Consider the following 20352-nt stretch of genomic DNA (forward strand, 5'->3'; position numbering starts at 1 on the left):
GAGCAGGCAAGCGGGTGGGAAGCTCAAAGCAGGCGATAGTTTCTGCGGTCAGACGCGGAGACGGTGGCAGCCATCAAACAGCAGCTCTCTCCGTGGGCGGAGCATCGGCAGACCAGGGGACGCTACGTGCTTCCACCACCCCAGGATGTTTCAACTGAGACATCTGTATCTCCCAGTGGCCAACAGGTGCTAATATGGCTGCTGGAATCCTGAAACTTTCAGAAAACCGAAAGTTTACACGCTGCTTTCTGGTTTAGATATTGTGAGAAAGTGGATTATTAGTTGGGGTGGGTTGTAGCCCACCACACGTAATAATGTCACTATTCTTGTTAGGCCTAGTAAAGTTTTCAGTGATATAAGACCGAGCTCAGCCCCTGGTAGCTATGGCACAGAACAGGAAGGCCTAACTTAAGAAAATGTGTAAAGCCTTTAGTAATACCAAAACAGTAAAAAATCGAAAACATAACACAATATAAACCCCACTCCCATTTATAAAAATAGAGAATAATTTAGTGAGCAAAACGATGCCAAAAATCCAATAGGGGGAAACGAAATGATAATTTTTTAAGTTTTAAATAAAAAATATCACAAGCACAAAAGGAACACACCTGTGTTATAAATGGAACCAGAAAAAAGCATGCCTTGATGTGTTTTCGACTATGGTTTGCAGCATATCATTCTTTTTACATTTGTGAAGCTGTTAGTCAAAACGCATCAGAACTATTATATTACTTGTAAATTAAGTACAGCCGACCCTGGCAAACATCTTGTTTGATTTTATCTGTGTTGTGTTGTGTTGTGTATGAGAGAGAATGGAGGATGACTGATTTGTATGCATCTGTTTTTTTAGTATGAATGATGGTTGGGAGCTTATATATACTATTTTATGTAATTAACTTTCGAAGTATAAAATCACATTATCGGTTACATTACCTGTATTTTAAGTTATCACTGTTCTTTGCATGTTTTTTGGTGGTAAAATAAAAAACAAATATAACAAACACATTATTTGTCACTCTAAGGATCTTGGCTCCTCTAACTTTATAGTGATAAACTATATGAGTTATACCCTATTATATATTTTAGGGGTACTTGGGTTTCTTTCCTTTTTTGCTTGTGTTTTTCCCCCTGGTTCTCTCTCACTAATGTCCTACAAGGATCCTTTGTTTGTTACTATATTAAATTAAAAATATCACCTAACAACGCAAAGCGCCAACCGCTTCAGCACTCAGGGAGAACAAAGGGCAGATTCTCAGCTGGGGTACGTGAAGAAGTGTGCACGAGGCGCAGTTGCCCGTTATGTTATATATATTAGGAAGGGCAAGTTACACAAAGATTATAAGTATATCTATGTAATATGTGACAAACTCTGGGGGAGAGCTTCTGTGAAACTGGAAATGTATGGTCTCTGCGCCGTAAACTCCTCAAGAGTAATGCAGAGGTGAGGGAAGCATGGACGCGCACACAAAACTCCTTTCAGTGCTAGGCACGCTTCGTGTTTTGTGTTTCCTCAGCGGGAGTGAGCCGGGCATTCTCTGCACGTTGAAGTGACTGCTATCAATCTTTCAGAGTGCAAACTCTAAAACAAGCGCGGGTGACATTTGGAGACAGGGCGTGTCACGCGCGCTTCGCCCCTTTGAGGCGCTGTCAGGTGAGTTTGATTGAGGGTGTCCCGCTGTCACGTTTGCCCGGACTTGGAGACCATTTGCCTGAAGCAGCAACTGGTGGATTGGTGGGAGGAGGGGCTTCCCATTTGTCTGACCGCAGGCTGCAGACCCCAGGGGATAAAAGAGCGCGGGCCCAGCCCCGGGCATCACTTCGCTCTCAGGCTGCAGTCACTGAACTCCGAGCTGCCTTTGTGGAATGTTCAGCCAGAGAGCGCAGCTCTAACTTCAGCCGAACTTTGTCAGCAAGGTCTGCGCTCTCCACATTTTGCTTGTCCCGAGGCCCAGAAGCGAAAGCTCTGGTTAGACGATGGTTTTCGGCCAGACCTCCGGGGGTGCTGCTCTGCACTTTCAGCTACTGATCCTTGCTCTGACCGCCCTCCTGTCCCAGGCTGACACCTCCAGGTACTTCACCTACGAGGAGGACCCGCCGGGCTCCGTCATCGCGGAGCTGTCCGAGGATCTGCTCTTTAACTCTGCGGACAAACCGGACAGCAGCTTCCGCCTGATGAAACAGTTCAACGCGTCCCTGGTCCACGTGCGGGAGAGCGACGGACAGCTCTCCATCGGGGAGCGCATAGACCGGGAGCAGGTCTGCGGACAGACCCCGACCTGCACCCTGGCCCTGGACGTGGTCAGCTTCTCCAAGGAGCAGTTTCGGCTCGTGCACGTGGAGGTGGAGGTCCGGGACATCAATGACAACGCCCCCCGCTTCCCCAAAGCCGAGATCCCTCTGGAGGTTTCAGAGAGTGCCGCCCTAGGCAGCCGCCTTCCCCTGGACATAGCCATCGACGAGGATGTGGGGACGAACTCTGTGCAGAGTTACCAGATCTCTGCAAACAGCCACTTCAGCCTGGAGGTGCAGACCCGGGCGGACGGGGTGAAGTATGCGGACCTGGTGCTGGTGAAGGAGCTGGACAGGGAGAGTCAGGACACCTTCACCCTGGAACTGGTGGCCAAGGATAGAGGGAGCCCGGCTCTCTCTGGCACTGCCACTGTCAGCGTCCGTGTGCTGGACTTCAATGACCACAGCCCGGTCTTCGAGCACCCCCTGATCACCGTGCAGCTGCTTGAAGACGCCCCATTGGGGTCTCTGCTGCTGGCCATGAGCGCGGCTGACCCCGATGAAGGGGTGAACGGACAGGTAGCCTACGGCTTCACCTCTCAGGTCTCTCCCGAGTTCCGAGAGCTCTTTAAACTGGACTCCAGGACAGGGCGGCTGACTCTGAACGGACAGGTGGACTTTGAAACCAAGCAGACCTATGAGTTCGATGTGCAGGCGCAGGACTTGGGCGCCAATCCGCTCTCGGCCACCTGTAAAATCATCGTGCACGTCACTGATGTCAACGATAACGCGCCCAGTATCACCGTGACCCCCCTGACCTCCATCACCGCCGGGGTGGCGCACATCACCGAGGCCGCCAGCAGGGAGAGCTTCGTGGCCCTGATCAGCACCCTGGACAGAGACTCCGGCCCCAATGGGCAGGTGCACTGCTCCCTCTACGGGCACGAGCACTTCAAGCTGCAGCAGGCCTACGAGGACAGCTACATGATAGTGACCACCGCCGCCCTGGACCGGGAGAAGATCTCCGAGTACAACCTCACCATCGTGGCCGAAGACCTGGGCTCCCCGCCCTTCAAAACCGTCCGTCATTTCACCATCCGGGTCAGCGACGAGAACGACAACCCGCCCTTCTTTGCTAAACCCGTCTATGAAGTTTCTGTCCTCGAAAACAATGCCCCGGGCTCCTACATCACCACTGTGGTGGCCAGAGACCCTGACCTGGGGCACAACGGCAAGGTGACCTACACCCTGGTGGACACCGAGGTGATGGGAGCGCCCCTGTTTACTTTAATCACCGTGGACCCGGCCTCGGGGTCCCTGTACGCAGTGAGGCCTTTTGATTACGAAAGTCTGAAAGAGATAGAGGTGGAGATAGAGGCCAGAGACGAGGGGCTGCCACAGCTCTCCAGCCGGGCCTTCATCAGGATCAAGGTTGTGGATCAGAATGACAATCCGCCCTTCATCACCTTCCCCCCGCTGAGGAATAACTCTGCGGACATCCTGCTGCCCCTCAGCGCCCCGCCGCACTATCGAGTGGCGCAGCTCAAAGCAACGGATGAAGACGAAGGGGTGAATTCTGAGTTATCCTTTGCAATTCTGCAGGACAGACGGTCAATATTTGCTATCAACAAAGTTTCAGGAGAACTTTACACTGAGAGAAGACTCGAGGCGGAGAAAGTTACAGATACTCTATCTGTCGTCATTGTTGTTTCTGACAAGGGGGCTCGACCCCTGTCCTCCACAGCAACCCTTAATGTAATTTTCACGGACACAGCGCCATCTAGCGACCAGATTGTCATCGCCCAGTTCGCACAGGCTGAGAAACAGCACCTCGATGACATCTCCGTTGTCCTGATCGCCGCCTTGTCCGGTGGCTGTGTGCTGCTCCTCGTTGCCATCATATTTGTGGCCGCTACCTGTAAAAGGAGGCCGCGCCGTTTCAAGCAGAGCCCCAATGAGCGGAGCGGACAGACGGGAGACGGCCTGCTGAAGAACCCCTCGACTTCTGAGGCCGACAGTTGCACAGACGCCGAAACGCGGTCAGACTCCTGCCAGTTGTCCCTCAGCACAGAGTCGGAGAGCTGCGGGGACGTGTCTCACCCAGAAGACGGCAGCAAGCCCGAAACTTACTACGTAACGCAGAGGAGCCCGCGTGCAGACTCGCAGGTAAGCTGTGACTCACGGCCTGCAGAGCCAAGAGTTAAAGCTAAACAAACGATGCTCATTCAAACTTTCTTAAGCAGTCCTTTTTTCATATTTCCTTATTTTGTAGTTGTCCCATCGTCTTGGTGCTTGCTTGGTGTCCTCGAGCCCTGCATAGCCGCTCTATCCATTTTTTGTATCATTCACACCAACTCGCTCGCAGTCCATTCGCAGCTAGCAATTTCCCCCCATCATGTGTGGCACCTTAAGAGGTCCTTTTTATTGCCCAGAGACTCTCTGTATTGTGAGACTGCAGTTTAATGTTAATATTTAGAGGTATGGATGGGCCTACCAGTGCCTGCAGCTCATGCGTTGTTGTCGAGGCAGCCTGCAGTGTCTAAAGGTGGCACATTTGACACTCTGCAACTCAGCAGCCTTTTCGCTGCCGATATGAATGGGCGCCATTTATTTAAGCAAAAAAGAACTGCACAGTGCACACAACGGATGAACTGGGGAGTACTCACAGCGCCTCTGCTCAGTGACTCTAGGGTGCTCCGCCTCCCAGCTTCCCGCTTCTGCTCAATGTATACATGCTATGGAACGCGTCTTGTGCTGTGCAGGCCTTTTCGAGCTGCCATTAATTCATACTTTTTTGCAGGATGCAGTTGCCGCTCCGCTTCAACCAGTGTCCACGTGGCAAGAAGGAAAATCAGTCACAAGTTTAAGGTAATTCTGCATTCTTGAGTCGTGACACTGCTTTGTATCTTGTTGTGACCCTAAAAGTTCGAAATGTAGTAAACACAGCTCCAGACTTCTCCAGACGCTAATACACCTGGCTTTAGCAGTAACAACAGCCAGGTCTTTAAGTGGGATGACAAATCTGGGGGTCTCTCAAAGGGGCGTGGCCAATGTAAATAATGGCGTGGCCTAAAATGCTTAAGCTAAAAATCTGTGCTTAGCATAGTGTGCCGCCCGACTTGTATTGTGCTGTTTCTGTCATTGCATCCAGATATATGATACAACAAGTAACATCATACCTACAACAAGTCAGGCTTGGTCAGTGGTTGGTAGTTGCATAAGATAAATATGCAGCAACTATGGCTTGTATAAATATAATATTGAAAAAGCTTCCACCTAAAGCCCTGGTGACACCACGACAATGTTGCTGCTCCTGAGTTTCAAAAAGAGAAGTGGTAATTTGCAGTGTGCGCTATTCAATAGGGCCCCGTCACTCGCAACAGCGCTCGGAGTGTTGTGTTTTAAAAGGAGGCACATGGGAGATGTAAGCAGCAGGGATTGTCCTTCCCCTACAACGCTCACTTGGCCTGACGTCATGCCGTAACTTCTCCACTAGTGAGAAGTGAGCAGTGTGAGCACGCGCGCATCGAAGTGCCTGCTGTCACTGCAGTCCCGCAAACAATGGGCCGCTTGTGCCAGGGCACAAACAGAGCCCGATAGAGACCCGTTTCAAGGCCCCCTTTAAGACCCGGTGAGACCCGGCCTACTTAAAGCCCTGACAACAGCTTCATACAATTACAGGACGACCGCCTCCCTCTCTCCTTCACTTTCTTTTGGTGTTGGGGCTTTTGAGGTCGTACAGTGGCTGCTTGAATTACTGAACTAAAGCTTGACCAACATTATGTCAATATACAAGGAGAAAACGTGTTACGGTAGCTCTGATTTATTAAGAGAGTGTCTGAACTCTAGTAGGTGCACATTCTATCTCCCCTATGTGATCAGCTCAAACATGTTATTTTCTCTCAGCAGCCACGCCCACCCTGACCAGTTCAGCGTGAAGGACAGCGGCAGAGGCGACAGCGACTTCAACGACAGCGACTCGGACCTGAATGCAGAGGCATCGAAGAGACACTGCGAGCAGATCACAGACCAGCACACAGGTGAGTTCACACAGTGTGATCTTAGAACCCAAAGGAACACGTTTAGACAGCCAAGCCAGAGACATACTAAAATAAATTAGTTTCCCTGAGACCTCTTTGAGAAGAATAGCCCCAGAACTAAATAATTCTGTGCAATATTCTGGTTCCTAATACACACTTTTATCCTGATTCATTTTTACTTGCTTTTGGAGAGCAAATGTCAGAGATGACCATCTTTATTGGGTGCCAGTGAGAGACATACTGAGAGCCTGTTGCCTTCAGATTTCACCGTAGCCTGTTCTTTATCCAATCCAAATACTTAAGGTTCCCATAACACTCAATGCACCACTACCCCTTCTGTTAGTTCCAATTCCCCCTTCTCAATCTGCTGTCATCCCCTTAAATATTTTCCAGTTTTCCACCCTGCCATGCCTTCACTCATCTTGTGAACCTCTCAGAGTCCTACCACACTCTCCATGCTTTATGTCTACCACCCAGCTACCACTCAGTCATTACACTCTCACATCCACACTCATATACCATATCCTCCATTCTACCGCCACAGCTCAGTTTCAGCCATCACAACACTCACTCAATTATGGCATCCTTTTCTTGGATTCAGCAGCCTCCCCCCTGATGCTACTTGCATTGTTCCACCACTCATTCGGCTATTATAGTACATCTGTCATACCCCTACCTGATCACTCGCTCGACTCCCCCTCCTTCGTTTATCATAGTCCTCACTCGCAGTCGCTCACTCGTAGTTGTGCCAAATCACAGTTAATTCCAATTAATTGAGAAGGATGGAGTGATGGTTCTGTGGACATTAGGCTTAAGGAATGAAACAACAAAAAGCCCCCTCTCTTGTCTATGTTCAACGTCTTCGCCATTAACCTTTGTGCAGAAATAGGTGTATTTCTGCCCAGTCCATCCACACATCCACTGGGTCGCCTTTGCAAAAACTGGGACCACCTATCCCTACATTCCCATCTAACCCCTGTAACCTCCCACCTTCCCCCCTGCCCAACCAATAATGCACCTGGATCTGCACCACTGTCCAAACCGCCCAATCATTTCCCCCCGATCCCCTATGGTGTGATCCCAAAAGCTATTGCACCAAGCCGCCTATGTCCTTCCTTTCGCCATCCAATATAATGCACTACAAACTACACCACGCAGAACGTTTCTATTTCCAAATATTCTCATAAAACTTTATCATGGCCAAGTCCTCCATATTTGTTCAACCTACTAAATACAATTATATATACATTTACACCATGGAGTTGTATTCTTCTACATGAAATCATACAGTAAAATGTTTATTAAATATTTGTCTGACTCTAATGATAGAGTTTACAAAATAATTGACACAATCCAATTACGGAATCCACCCTAATTAGAAAATGATTATAAGTGGCACATACAGCTTATTACAACAATCACCCTGTATCGCTCTTCTTACTCTAATTGTGTCATTTATTAAACTCCCCCTCATTCCTAAACGTTGCCCTCCATGCTCTTTAATTCCCATTTCCCTCCCCCACACCAGTATGCGTCCTATTTTTAAATCTAGCATAGTTCCCTTAATGAGAATTTTAATGGTTGAATTGCTTATAATTGTCGCGTAATTACTTTTGAAATGTAATAAATATCCTAATTAATGCTCACCTCCAGCATCACTACTGTGCAAGTTGAGAAACCAGTTTCAGTGCATTTACATTGCTGGATGTGTATTATCTTAGAAGCAAACAATTCGACATAAACTGCAACAATGGCCATGGATTGTTTATACATGACGTCTGCGAGCATCCATCTGTAATCATGGAACCCTGAGGAGACTTGCGCTCTCATTACGAGTATTTCGGTAGTCCCGATTTGGTCGAAACGCGCGTTTCTACCCAAAGCAAGTTTATGAGATATATGGTAATACATTAAGAACCTGGGATCTCATTAATAGTGTGAACCCTTTATCCCAGGTCTGTATTTTCTCGAACCCACCCTGACTGCAAGTGATTTCAGCGAAACCTGAAATGATCAGGTCACTCCTGTTGTATGTCATTGGCTCCTCCCTCTGCTCACATACACCAGACACTTTCTACTATAACCCTTCTCCACCTTGCAGACATATTACAGAAAGTAATTAAAACGTCAACTCGACTCCTTCTGTTCACCTCTCACTCCCTTGCCCATTAAATTGTTTATGGTGTCCCACCCACACTTTGTCCGGTTTGTACTCTCCCAAACCACTATTGGCATGTTAAATGCAACAAGCCACCCCCTTACCCCCACCCCTCCTCCGACTGCTCTCATCTGCCACCCTCTTCTCCTAGGTTACCTTAACTAAGATGCAGACACGTCCACCTCGCAACCAGTCTCTGCAGCCCCCCTCATCAAGGCTTCACTGAGTGAGGGGTTACAGAGGCCGCACTTACCAGACCCTTAGCCTTTTTAACCCATGTTAACCACACCACCCACAAATCCCTCCTTTATCTTCTCCCTCTTTGCCCTCTACACCACATTTAACAGTTAGGAGATATTCCTGATGACTTAATCAAGCTCACCAAACACAAACCACTGTCTCGGATCTCCCCAGACCATGATGCTGATCCTGTGTGCCCTGATGCCCCTCCCCCTCCATACCCACCTCACCATCAGTGCATGGTGCCCTGATGCTCACCCCATACACACCCTCACTATCAATGGGTGCCTCCATGTGCCCTGATGCCCGTCCACCTCCACCCCTTCACCATCAGTGGGTGCCTCTACAGTGTTCTGCTGCTCTCCCCATACACCCCCTCACCATCAATGGGTGATTTGTTTTTTGCGCAAACTTGACGCAAATCCAATCAGGTATCAGAGCGCTTTACATAGCACCAGTTACGTTACATGAGGATACACATTCATTGTTTGTTAGGCACGGGGAGATTAAGTGATTTGCCCAGAATCACAGGATGTTCAGCGTCATTACCGAGAGACTCGAACCCAGTTCCCCCATGTCCGAGGTCGAGTGCCCTAACCATTAGGCCAACTGGGTGCCTCTACAGTGTCCTGATGCTCTTCCCATACACCCCCTCACCATCAGTGGGTGCCTCTACAGTGTCCTACTGCTCTCCCCATACACCCCTTCACCATCAGTGGGTGCCCATACAGTGTCCTGCTGCTCTCCCCATACACCCCTCACCATCAGTGCGTGCCTCTACAGTGTCCTGCTGCTCTTCCCATACACCCCCCACCAACAGTGGGTGCCTCTACAGTGTCCTGATGCTCCCCTCTCTCTACCCCTCCTTACTATCAGTGCGTGCCTCACTGAGCCCTGATTCTTCTCCACCTCCACACCCACCTCACCATCAGTGGGTGCCTCTACAGTGTCCTGATGCTCTTCCCATACACCCCTCACCATCAGTGGGTGCCTCTGCAGTGTCCTGATGCTCCCCTCTCTCTACACCTCCTCACTATCAGTGCGTGCCTCACTGAGCCCTGATTCTTCTCCACCTCCACACCCACCTCACCATCAGTGGGTGCCTCTACAGCGTCCTGATGCTCTTCCCATACACCCCCTAACCATCGGTGGGTGCCTCTACAGTGTCCTGATGCTTCTCCACCTCTACACCTAGCTCACTGTCAGTGGGCGCCTCCACCTCTCTATCCTTGGTCTCCCATCAATTTCCTCCAAACAGGGCCTTTCTCCGGGACATCACCTTGTTATTCCTTTTCTTTAAACTTTATTTGCCATTGATATGAAATATTTTCCCCACAAGTAATCTCCAAGCTTCTGCTTCTCTCTAAAGATTTAGCGAACAGCTATGGCGTCCTCGACACTGCTAAGACGAAACTCACCCACTTCTCATCACCCAACGCGCATTAAAAAATTGAATATTTCTTTCTTCCCCAGTTAATACTGGTCCTACCATATCAGTGTTCACAACTGGACTTTTTTCAACTTCCATTGGTTCACCTTTCAACTCCCCCTCAAGATATTCTTGTGTCCATAGCCATCTATGACTTAAAAACCACTCGCGATCCGCGGTTAGCCCCATCATCTTGCAAACCCAACACTGCATCACCACTTTCAGATGCCCCTCCATCTTACGTGCCACCCACATTTAAGTCCTCTCTCTCCGACATTGCTGTTTGAGATTTTGAAGTTCTTTAGATGATCAGAGAAGTCAAAAGGGAATGGACCAAACTTATTTTGCTCAAACATACTCTCGAGATTTCACATCTGAAAACTAGAAATTGAACCAAAATTAGTTTCTCCCTTTCTCTGTTCCTCAATTCATAAACTTCAAAAATTGCACCTTTTTTGTCAAACTTTGTAAAATCGTGCTGCGAGTCCTGCTGAAAACCTGCAAAAGTCATGTTCCAGGGATTAATAACAAGGAACCATAAAGATAAGAGCACCAAGTAGTTGGTATTTGCAATACCTTTACTCAGTACTGTATTTGAGATGTATCAACACTCAACCGATGCAGACACATAATACTTTTCATTCTAACTCAGTTCACTCAAATCGTGTTCTCTTCCAGGTATCCCAGTGTATGAGCAAAGACGAACTTACAGTCATTCGGGAAGCATCTGCAGATACCCACCTCATCAGCTCCAAAGAAGCCAGCCGCTCCCACCACAGTACGAAAATTGCTACACAATCAAATATTCCTATGCTCCAGTCTACCAGCACAGCCCTCAGCTCCCACATCCCACCTACCAACGGCATCATTTCCAAGCTGTAAACTCAAGAACATTGCACGGCTTTTCTGAAGGAGTGATGGTGACTTCAGGGCCAACCATGCAACCGGCAACTTTACCAATAAGACGAGAAGAACAAAACCACGCTCAACGGTTTGCTGAGGTAGCCACATCCTTCTAACAGCAGGGTGACCTTGTGCTGGGACTTTCCATTAGAATACACGGCACAGCTTTTCTGACAGAGTGCTGGTGACTTCAGGACACCCATGCAATCAGCAACTGATTCAAGGGAGTGAGAACAACACCACCACACAACGGTTTGCTGAAAGCGCCAGCTTCTCAGGTAGCCACATCCTGCCAACAGCAAGGTGACCTGATGCTGGGACATTGCATTAGAATACACGGCACAGCTTCTCAGACAAGAGTGCTGGTGACTTCAGGGCCAACCATGCCACCAGCAACTGAATCAAGGGGTGATAACCACACCACCACACAACGGTTTGCTGAAAACACCAGCTTCTCAGGTAGCCACATCCTTCTAACAGCAGGGTGACCTAGTGCTGTGACATTGCATTAGAATACACGGCACAGCTTTTCAGAGAAAAGTGCTGGTGACTTGAAAGCCAACCATGCAACCAGCAACTGATTCAAGGGAGTGAGAACACCACCACCACACAACTGTTTGCTGAAAACACTAGCTTCTCAGGTAGCCACATCCTTCTAACACCAGGGTGAACTGATGCTGCGACATTCAATTAGAATACATGGCACAGCTTTTCAGACAAAAGAGTGCTGGTGACTTCAGGGCAAACCATGTAACCAGCAACTGAATCAAGGTGTGAGAACAACACCACCACACAACAGTTTGCTGAAAACACCAGCTTCTCGGGTAGCCACATCCTTCTGACAGCAGGGTGATCTAGTGCTGGGACATTGCATTAGAATACACAGCACAGCTTTTCAGAGAAAAGTGCTGGTGACTTGAAAGCCAACCATGCAACCAGCAACTGATTCAAGGGAGTGAGAACACCACCACCACACAACTGTTTGCTGAAAACACTAGCTTCTCAGGTAGGCACATCCTTCTAACACCAGGGTGAACTGATGCTGCGACATTCAATTAGAATACATGGCACAGCTTTTCAGACAAAAGAGTGCTGGTGACTTCAGGGCCAACCATGCAACCAGCAACTGATTCAAGGGGGTGAGAACACCACCACCACACAACTGTTTGCTGAAAACACTAGCTTCTCAGGTAGCCACATCCTTCTATCAGCAGGGTGACCCCATAGTCTGACATTGCATTAGAATCTAAGTCTAAATTTACCTGTCTCTTAAAAGGAGGTAAACTGAGTGCAAATTGTGACCTGAGCAGAAAGAACAGGACGAACAGACATCAGCACATGAACAGATTACCTCACTACATTTCATTTACGATATTGATTTGCCCTAAGACTACAATTGAACGACTATATATGCAGGTGAAAAGAATTGATGTGAATGTACATTGAAGGATTTTTGTAACTAACAAGGCAGAAATATGAATAACAAAAGTAACAACTATCAACAACGACTGAAAAATTATTTTACTGCCCTTCGCCTTCAGTACAGATGTGCCCAAAGACTAATCAAAAGACTATGTGCAGATAAAGGGTCTTCTCGTAATGTATATAAAAAGGATATCGGTTTATTTTGACCATGGAAGAAATATGATATAAATAACCCTAGTTATCAACACAGATTATTTCAGTGCATTCTACTACAATGTATAAGTGCCTAAATACTGCAACTGAAAGACCACCTCTCGGTGAAACTACCGCTGCTAATTGTATGTAAAAGAAAGATGTATATTTATATTTGAATGTTTCTTATCGTTGAGTGTGTTGTACAGAGAATATAGTGCTATCTGGGAGTGAAACTGGAGACTGAAATGTCTTAAACGTCTTGTATTTATGTTTTTATTATCATTAAATATTTATTTTATAAAATAAAAATAAAAGTGGCCAATTGTCTTGCTTTAAAAATAACACCCGAAGAAGAATTTGAAGGCAGGATACGTTATTTTGTGTTCTTTTGGATGAGAAGCATGCCCAGATTCATCAGCGGCTTGCATTGCTCTTCCTTTACAAGGAGACACAAGGCAACGCAAGCCCTTCCGTCAGATTTAGTAATCCATGCAGAGCAGCATGTGTGACTCTGTATGGCTTAGTAAATCTACGGGAGTCCAAGGCAGTGCAAATCTCATTCTGCAGCACACATAGAAAGAAAAAAATGCCTTTGAGGATTGTTTTTGTGCAGGAAGGTGCCCCTTTCTGCGCAAAAACAATCCGACCTACACTGCAGGCACCCTTGCACCATGACCCAAGGGTACCTACGTTTGCGCTTTGCAGCCACAAGTGCACCAACGCAGAGAGAGAGCAGGAATGTGCTATATGATGGTAAACACGGCGCACTCCTGCTCTTTTCTATTTGACACGCTGCAGAAAATTGTCTTGCTGCGTTGCATTGTGTCACATGTTGATAAATCTGGGCAGCAGTATATGGCGGCTGGTATGTTGCTCTAAAGTAACTGAATAAAACAGGGTGCATCCAGACTGAATAAAAACTATGCCTAAACTATTCTTACAAAATTAAAAATTTCGAGGGAAATGTAGTTTGTAATGCTTTTTTGCATACTAAGGGGAATATTTACAAGCTGGCAATAAAAAATTATCGCCGCTTTTGCGGCCGTTTTCAGCCGAAAAGCTGCGATAATTTTATTGCTTGATTAGGAAGGTCACGCTAACGCGTGAAACCTTGCTTTAGCGTACGAAATCTTAACGCCCAGCTTTGCATCTCTAATGAGATGCAAAGTGGGCGTTCCTGACCTGACATGGCAGGAGAAATGTCGCTAAGCGACATTTCTTCTATCATCAAGCCCCACGCCATGAAGCATAGCGGCAAGAAAAGTAGCGATAACCCCTGTTATCGCTACTTTCCTTACGCCTGCTTCAGGACTGACTTAGCCATGATATCCTATGGAAGGTGGATATCATGGCTAAGTTTGTGAGTCCCTATCATCAAGCTAACGCCACATTTCGTGAGATTATCGCTGGGTTTTCAGCGATAATCTCACGTTAGGCAGTTAGCGCTAGGATTTTTATCGCTTTTTGAGATAAGCGTTGCTAATAGCACGCTATCTCAGCGATAAAAATCCACGCTAGCCGGCGATAATTATCCTAGCGCTAAGTGCGCTTAGCGATAATCGCCGGTTGTTGCTGATATGCCCCCAGGTAATGTTTGCGAGAGGTATACAAAGCCCCCTCAGCATCACAAAATGCTCTTTGCTTGGGTTTGCTGTAGAGTTGTCTGCATAGGGTGGTCCTCGTCGAGGTAAGGCAGAGCACAAATCAAGGTGAGACCTGCCAAACATTATCAGCACATTATTAATTAAGCAAAGTGCACTGGCGGTAATTGACCTGAATGGGCAACCGTACTGGTTACTGAAATGCAAGATTCACTTTATCTGGTTATTTGTTTTATATAGCGCAAACACCACGCGAATGCTGTACAGGGCATTTGTATAATACAGAAAACCAACCATGCGTTGACTTTGTTTGGATATGAAGACGCGTTTTAGCATATATATATAAACGTTGTCACAATATTTACAGAGGAAGGGAAGCGTGCAGCAGGAGAGAGTACACCTAAAATAGATGAGTTAAATGTAATCAATCAAAACACAAGGCACAGTAAATTGGAATAAAAGGGACGCAGCAGTAAGATAAGGTCAGAAGAATAACTGGATAATAACGAAAGAAATGTAACAGGGAGCCCTAGTTCCCAAAATCATTATGAATACACAAATGGTGTGGCTCTGCGGAATATTAAAAATAAAAACAAATACAAACCAGCGAGAAGTACATAAAACACCAGGCAACAGCACCGCCACAAGAAAAATAAAACGAAAAAATCCGGGCACTCAATATGAGGGCACAGGGTGTTCAGGAGTAAGTACAAGAAGAAGAATATTATATAATCGATTAAAGGGAGCATCGAGAAGAACCAGAGAGCACTGGAGTGCGGGCATGTGTACAGCACTACTAGCTGCAAACCGATTGTTACAGCCAATTCAAACTGTGCCGGGTAAGGGGTGAGCAGCCCAGAAGGGGGCTTGTCAACGTGTGGACAGTCGTGGCCAGCATGGTCCACGGTGGGGTCGCGCAGGAGGGGGTCATGAGGGAAGGGGCGCCGCGCAGGGAGGGGGGGTTTAAATAATAATAAAAAATATATAAAACTTCCCTTTCCTAGGTCCTGCTTGTTAACTGCTGGGTCTGCTCCTGCTTTCCTGCCTCGCAGGAACAGGAAGTAGACAGCCTTCCTCTCCTAATCCAATCACAACGCTGCAATGGCAGTGTTGTGATTTGTGGGAATAGCGCCCAGCCAGGCGCTTATGGGAGGCCATTTTCTCCATGAACAAAGAGAGCACATGACTGGTTTGGTCGGCCCCAGAGGGCAGACCAAACCGTCAGGGCCTACTGCATTGGGTTAGCCTCTCCTCCCCTGCTCTCCAGCAGACCCGCCCGGCCCCAACCAAACCCTTCTGCTTGCTCGCAGTGCGGGAAGCAAAAACATAAAGTGGTATTTATAATACCATTTTATGTTTCTGCTTCTCACACTGCGAGAAAGCAGTGGGGCAATGCTCCTCCACCCACATGGAGGACGCATGCCTGCTTGTGGAGGAAGGGTGGGGAGACACACACAAGGAGAAATTGTAGCAGCACTGCTCAAACCAGGTGGTGAATAGTGGTGGGGAAAGGGACATCAAAGTCAGGCTTTGAAGAGTGAGGGGTGCGGTACGGTACAGAGGACGCAGGCATAAAGAGGGCGGAGAAACCTAGACGAAAGCAGGGTGAAGATGTCTGGCATGTTGCAAGACGACACAGCTTTTTACAGGAAACCAGCATAGGGGGAGATAGAGATGTCATGTCGAAGTAGGGAATTCCATTATAGGGGGAAAGGAGGAGGACATTGGAATGGGATGGAGTTTATTGATGGCAGCAAACCTGGAACCTAAGCTAGGAGTATGAGAGAAGAGTAAAAATGAGCAAAAATCGGGATTACTGTAATGGGGTGGTGGAGGGAGCTTCAGCATGGGACAGATGTTATGGTATGGAATAGTCTCTGCGAGTGGGTACCAGCATGAGCGAAGGGACTAAGTATCAGGAGCAAATCAACACACTTCCAATTGTTTTCACTCCTTTCTTTCCTTCGTATGATCCTACCCTTACCTTCCATGCTTTTTAGGTCGAGCCTAGCCCAGCGCGAATGCGCTGTCTAGGAGAGGGCTTCTTGGAATCACTCCAGACATTCAGAAAGCTTTCAGAAAGCTCGCACATGTGGTTGTCACATCAACAGGCCTTTGCGTGTGGCTTTCAAAAAATTAAAGAAAGCAATTGCCAAAGGTGGGTGCATGTCCTACCTCTTCTGAAAATGTTCGCACCCATGGCCTAGGGGTCTCAAGAGCGAGCAGGCTGGCAGATGCATTCCTCCTTGGTCACATGCCTTTGCTTCGCTTTTGATTGTTATCTGCTAAAGGAATTTATTGCTTTTCAGACCGCACAACGCGCCGCCCTGATTTTCTTTGAAATGCTTGTTTATTTAATTTCTGTTAATTTTCCGAAGGTTGTTTTTGTTCTCTTGTGCTGCAGTGCGCCTTTTATCAGAACTACGGTGCAGCTCTTCATGTTCAGATACCGATCTCAGCCTGGGTTTTGTTACATTTCTGTGCTCGGACATTCCCCTATATTTACTTTATTTTTATTGTTTATTTTCCAAAGGTTATTTTTGTTCTCTTGTTCGGCTATGCGCCGTCTATCAGCACTGTGGCAGCAGTCCTTCATGTTCAGATACGGATCTCAGCCTGGGCTTTGATACATTTCTGTGCTCTGCTCTTCACTTACATTTCCTTTATTCCTCGCCCTCTGTTCAAATGGTTGCCTTTGGTCCCCATCAGAGTGGCAACTAGAAGGTGAGAAAAGAGTTAATGCCAGAGGTACCCTCCCCATCAGAAAAGAGAAGCAAACGCCTAACTCAAAACATCGCTAAAGCGAGCGCCCCCTCCCAAGACCTCTCTCCTCTGCCCTTCTAATTTATATCTTGATATTCTCATCCCCTGTCCCCCTCACTGTTAATGAGCCTACTCTGACGTCAACAGCCCAGACAGCAGAGGGAGTCTGCTTACACTGACGCAGAGTGTGGGTTCCCGGTCCCCACCGCAGGCCCAAATGTGCGGCTCTTTATCAAGAGCTGGCACTTTAATCTCTCAGCTTTACAAGATCGCACCGGATGCAAGCACAAGACATGCCGTGGACCCTTTACAGCCTCGCAGTCAGGCAAGAGTGGAACGGGACCTGTAGACTCCTAGCAGGACAAGGGTGCACATCTGCAATCTCTCACACACACTCCTAGCCAAAACACTTGCAAACAGAAACACAAACATAAACAAAGGCACAAATAACAGATCAGCTCTCTCACAAACATCTTGGAACTCAAAACCTCTGCTTCGTTAATTTGTGTCCATTTTTTGGGGGGTGTATTGGTGGGACCCACCGAAATAAAGCCAGACCTCTGAACACCCTGGTACATCAGCCAAAAATCTATGCCTTACAATCTAAAAACCTGTAGAAAATGTAAGTCTGAATCAATGTTTCATGCAGTCTGAAATCTGCTGGGGGGAGGGGTGTGTGTGTGTGTGTGTGTGTGGGAGAGAAAGAGTGTGTGAGAGAGAGAGAGAGTGAGTGTGTGTCTGTGTGTGTCTGTGTTTACTAATGGTTTATGAGGGTGAATGATGTTGGCTGATACCACAAGGACTTTTGCCAGTGAAGTGGCCTTGAAATTCTCAAGTAGGAGTTGGTTGTCATGACACTACTTCCATTCTAGTGAACTCGAAATTAATTTCAGTATTTTGATAAATACTTATCATTTTTGATGGAATACGGTGCTCAGCGTTGTTGATTGTATTTCAAGGCGCACTTTCAGGGCTTCAGATACCTAAATGTAAACTAAAAACAAACCAATTTTGCACTATCTGATAACATGTGAGTGACTTAGTAGATGTTGCAGCACCCAGGATAATGTGCTGCATGGCTAAATACTTATAAGGTACCAAATGCGAGACCTATTGCATTGCAAATGCTTGTTATGCTTTCTCTCCCGAAGAGCAGCCTACTCATAGTCACACGTCTGCCTTCATCACGATTATTGAAACTCTGCAAATTGCCACACCTCACTTCCAAGATTGAAACAGCTCCTTCTTAGAACCACATCCCTGCAACTTACCAATACCATATCCCTTCTAACCTATCTAATTATCCCATCAACCATTTTCATGAACTGTCACAGCCCCCTCCAATGACATCACTCAACTCATATTCACTTAAACTGTCACAAAGAATCTGGAGTAAATGCATGGAATGATTTCTCAGTAGCCTTGAGTTCCAGAGTTGCGCGCACTCACCATAGAGTGCTTTAGTGCCTCAAAGGGACAGCAAGTGCTGTATAAATGCAATTGCAATTCAATACAACAGAAACTTGATTTAGCATTGACCTGTCAAGTCAAGAGGTGGGAACCATTCATCTAGTCATCATGGGATTAAACAGTCAGCTATAGGTATATCCAAGGGGTCATGTTTCAAGAATGTATTTAAAGCTCGGAAAGGGTTTTTTGATATGAGGATGGAGGCCATTCCAGAACCAGGGAGTATTGCCAGAGAAGGATCTGAATAGCATAGAATTTACCTTGAAACATTGAATAGAAAGAAAGCACCTGTCATTGTAGGAAGCAAGGGTCTCCCTAAAAAGGTTATGGGAGTGGATTTTGGAGTTAGAAGGTTCAGTGCTTTAATTGCAAGGCAAACGTATATTAAAAAATGATGGACAGAATGCTTGAATTAATCTCATCCATGGGTAATTACTCAGGCTGCATCCCTACTCATCCCTATTTAGTTTACCATGCCTCCTCAGTTTGGACCCAGCTATATGCAAATCAGTCTTGACCCTGCTCCAATGGGGACAGTCCAGCCAGAGCTGCCAAGCCAGTTCCTCCGTGAACACAAGCAACCCAGGACCGGTTTCACTCTAGTTAATTGCATGCTAGGCAGGTTTCATTTAACAGCATAACAGGATTTGAAGCTATTTGAGGAAGGTGAGCGTGTGAACGACATGGCCCCATTTCTTAGTGTTTGTTAAAAACCTAGCAGCGGTACATAGAACCAAGCCCGGACTGGCAATGTCGGGCACCGGTCAATCCCCCGGTAGGCTGCCAGGGGTGAGGGCCGGTTTTTTGGTAGGGGGCCGGTTTCATTCCTGGGGCCGATTTTTTGGTCCGACGCGCGGACGCGACGACGGCGTTTGTAAGAAAATAAATTGGATAACATAAGACACTCACTACTCTCTCCGTGTGGGTGCGGGACAGAAAAAGCACAATTATATCGCACACATCACTGTTCACACTCTCAGGCTCTCTACACTGCCTGGGCAGCGCCGCCGCATTCGCCTGCAATCATTTATTATTATAATCACCTGCATTAATATTGGGCAGTCGCAGAAATCTCCGCCGGCGCCAGCCCCCGCGTGTGCGCGGTCTCAGTTCACACACCTTGTGGTGACATGCGCATTGGGGTTCCAACAAAAGGTGCGCGTGACTCGTGACCCCGACCGAGGAGACGGAGCATTCCAGAACAACAGCCAGCTGAGCCACTAAGAAGACAGGGAACGCACGGGCGGGCACCCCATTACTTATTTCTAGTACCGAGACTGTCCATCCGTCGTTGACTCGTCGCCCGCCGCACACAGAGGTGAGTCAGTGTGTCACTCTTTAGGCAATTATTTATTATCAGCAAACATGCAAAATTGGCACTTCTGTGGGCCGGGCCGAGGGGCCGGGCATAACAAAGGGTATAGGCCTTTCCCCCGGCCCGGCCGGTTCTGCGCAGCGGCAGCACACTAGCGCCCTGGGCGGCCCCTGACTACCTACCAGGATGGTTCTTGTCTTTACGATCCTGCTGGCTGCTGCAGAGCAACCATTTGTCTGTTGGTAGTTTTTAAATGCAGATAAACTGAATTGTATGGGAATAGCTCAGTAGGTTACGCCTTTGTCACAGATATCCTTGTGTTACTTGCAGTTCAGAAGTTGCTATCATAACATAAGATAGTGACCTATGAACGGTCATCAAAGAACTGCATGCAAACTTCGCTTTTTTGTGTTGTGATGTAGTTAGAACTTCTCCATTCTTTCATTATTCTAATGTTACTAAAAAGAGTTTGGGCAGTTATACATTTTTATTAGTAAAGCCAACCCTGACCACTGGAGTACTCTTTAAATCCTGAGTTTGTGCTTCTCCCGACCAAACCCCCATAAAATATATTACCCACCAGA

At 47.2% G+C, this 20352-nt stretch overlaps 1 protein-coding gene and 1 long non-coding RNA gene across 3 annotated transcripts in view; one reads left to right on the forward strand and one right to left on the reverse strand.

The window, feature by feature from the left end:
- Positions 1-20352, reverse strand: part of LOC146802389 (uncharacterized) — a 340705-nt gene that overhangs the window by 237126 nt on the left and 83227 nt on the right. The window lies entirely within an intron of this gene.
- LOC146802390 (protocadherin-8-like) lies at positions 1829-12908 on the forward strand. Of its 2 annotated transcripts, none has more exons than XM_085621977.1 (4): positions 1829-4395; positions 5030-5097; positions 6136-6269; positions 10775-12908. In XM_085621977.1, the coding sequence occupies exons 1-4, from the start codon at positions 1975-1977 to the stop codon at positions 11113-11115; spliced, it is 2964 nt and encodes a 987-aa protein (XP_085478103.1). In that variant the 5' UTR covers positions 1829-1974; the 3' UTR covers positions 11116-12908. The 2 variants fall into 2 exon arrangements, with proteins under 2 accessions (XP_085478103.1, XP_085478104.1); XM_085621978.1 differs by having other exon boundaries at positions 6139-6269.

Source organism: Triturus cristatus, chromosome 8, assembly GCF_964204655.1.
Source record: "Triturus cristatus chromosome 8, aTriCri1.1, whole genome shotgun sequence".
NCBI classification, from domain to species: Eukaryota; Metazoa; Chordata; class Amphibia; order Caudata; family Salamandridae; genus Triturus; species Triturus cristatus.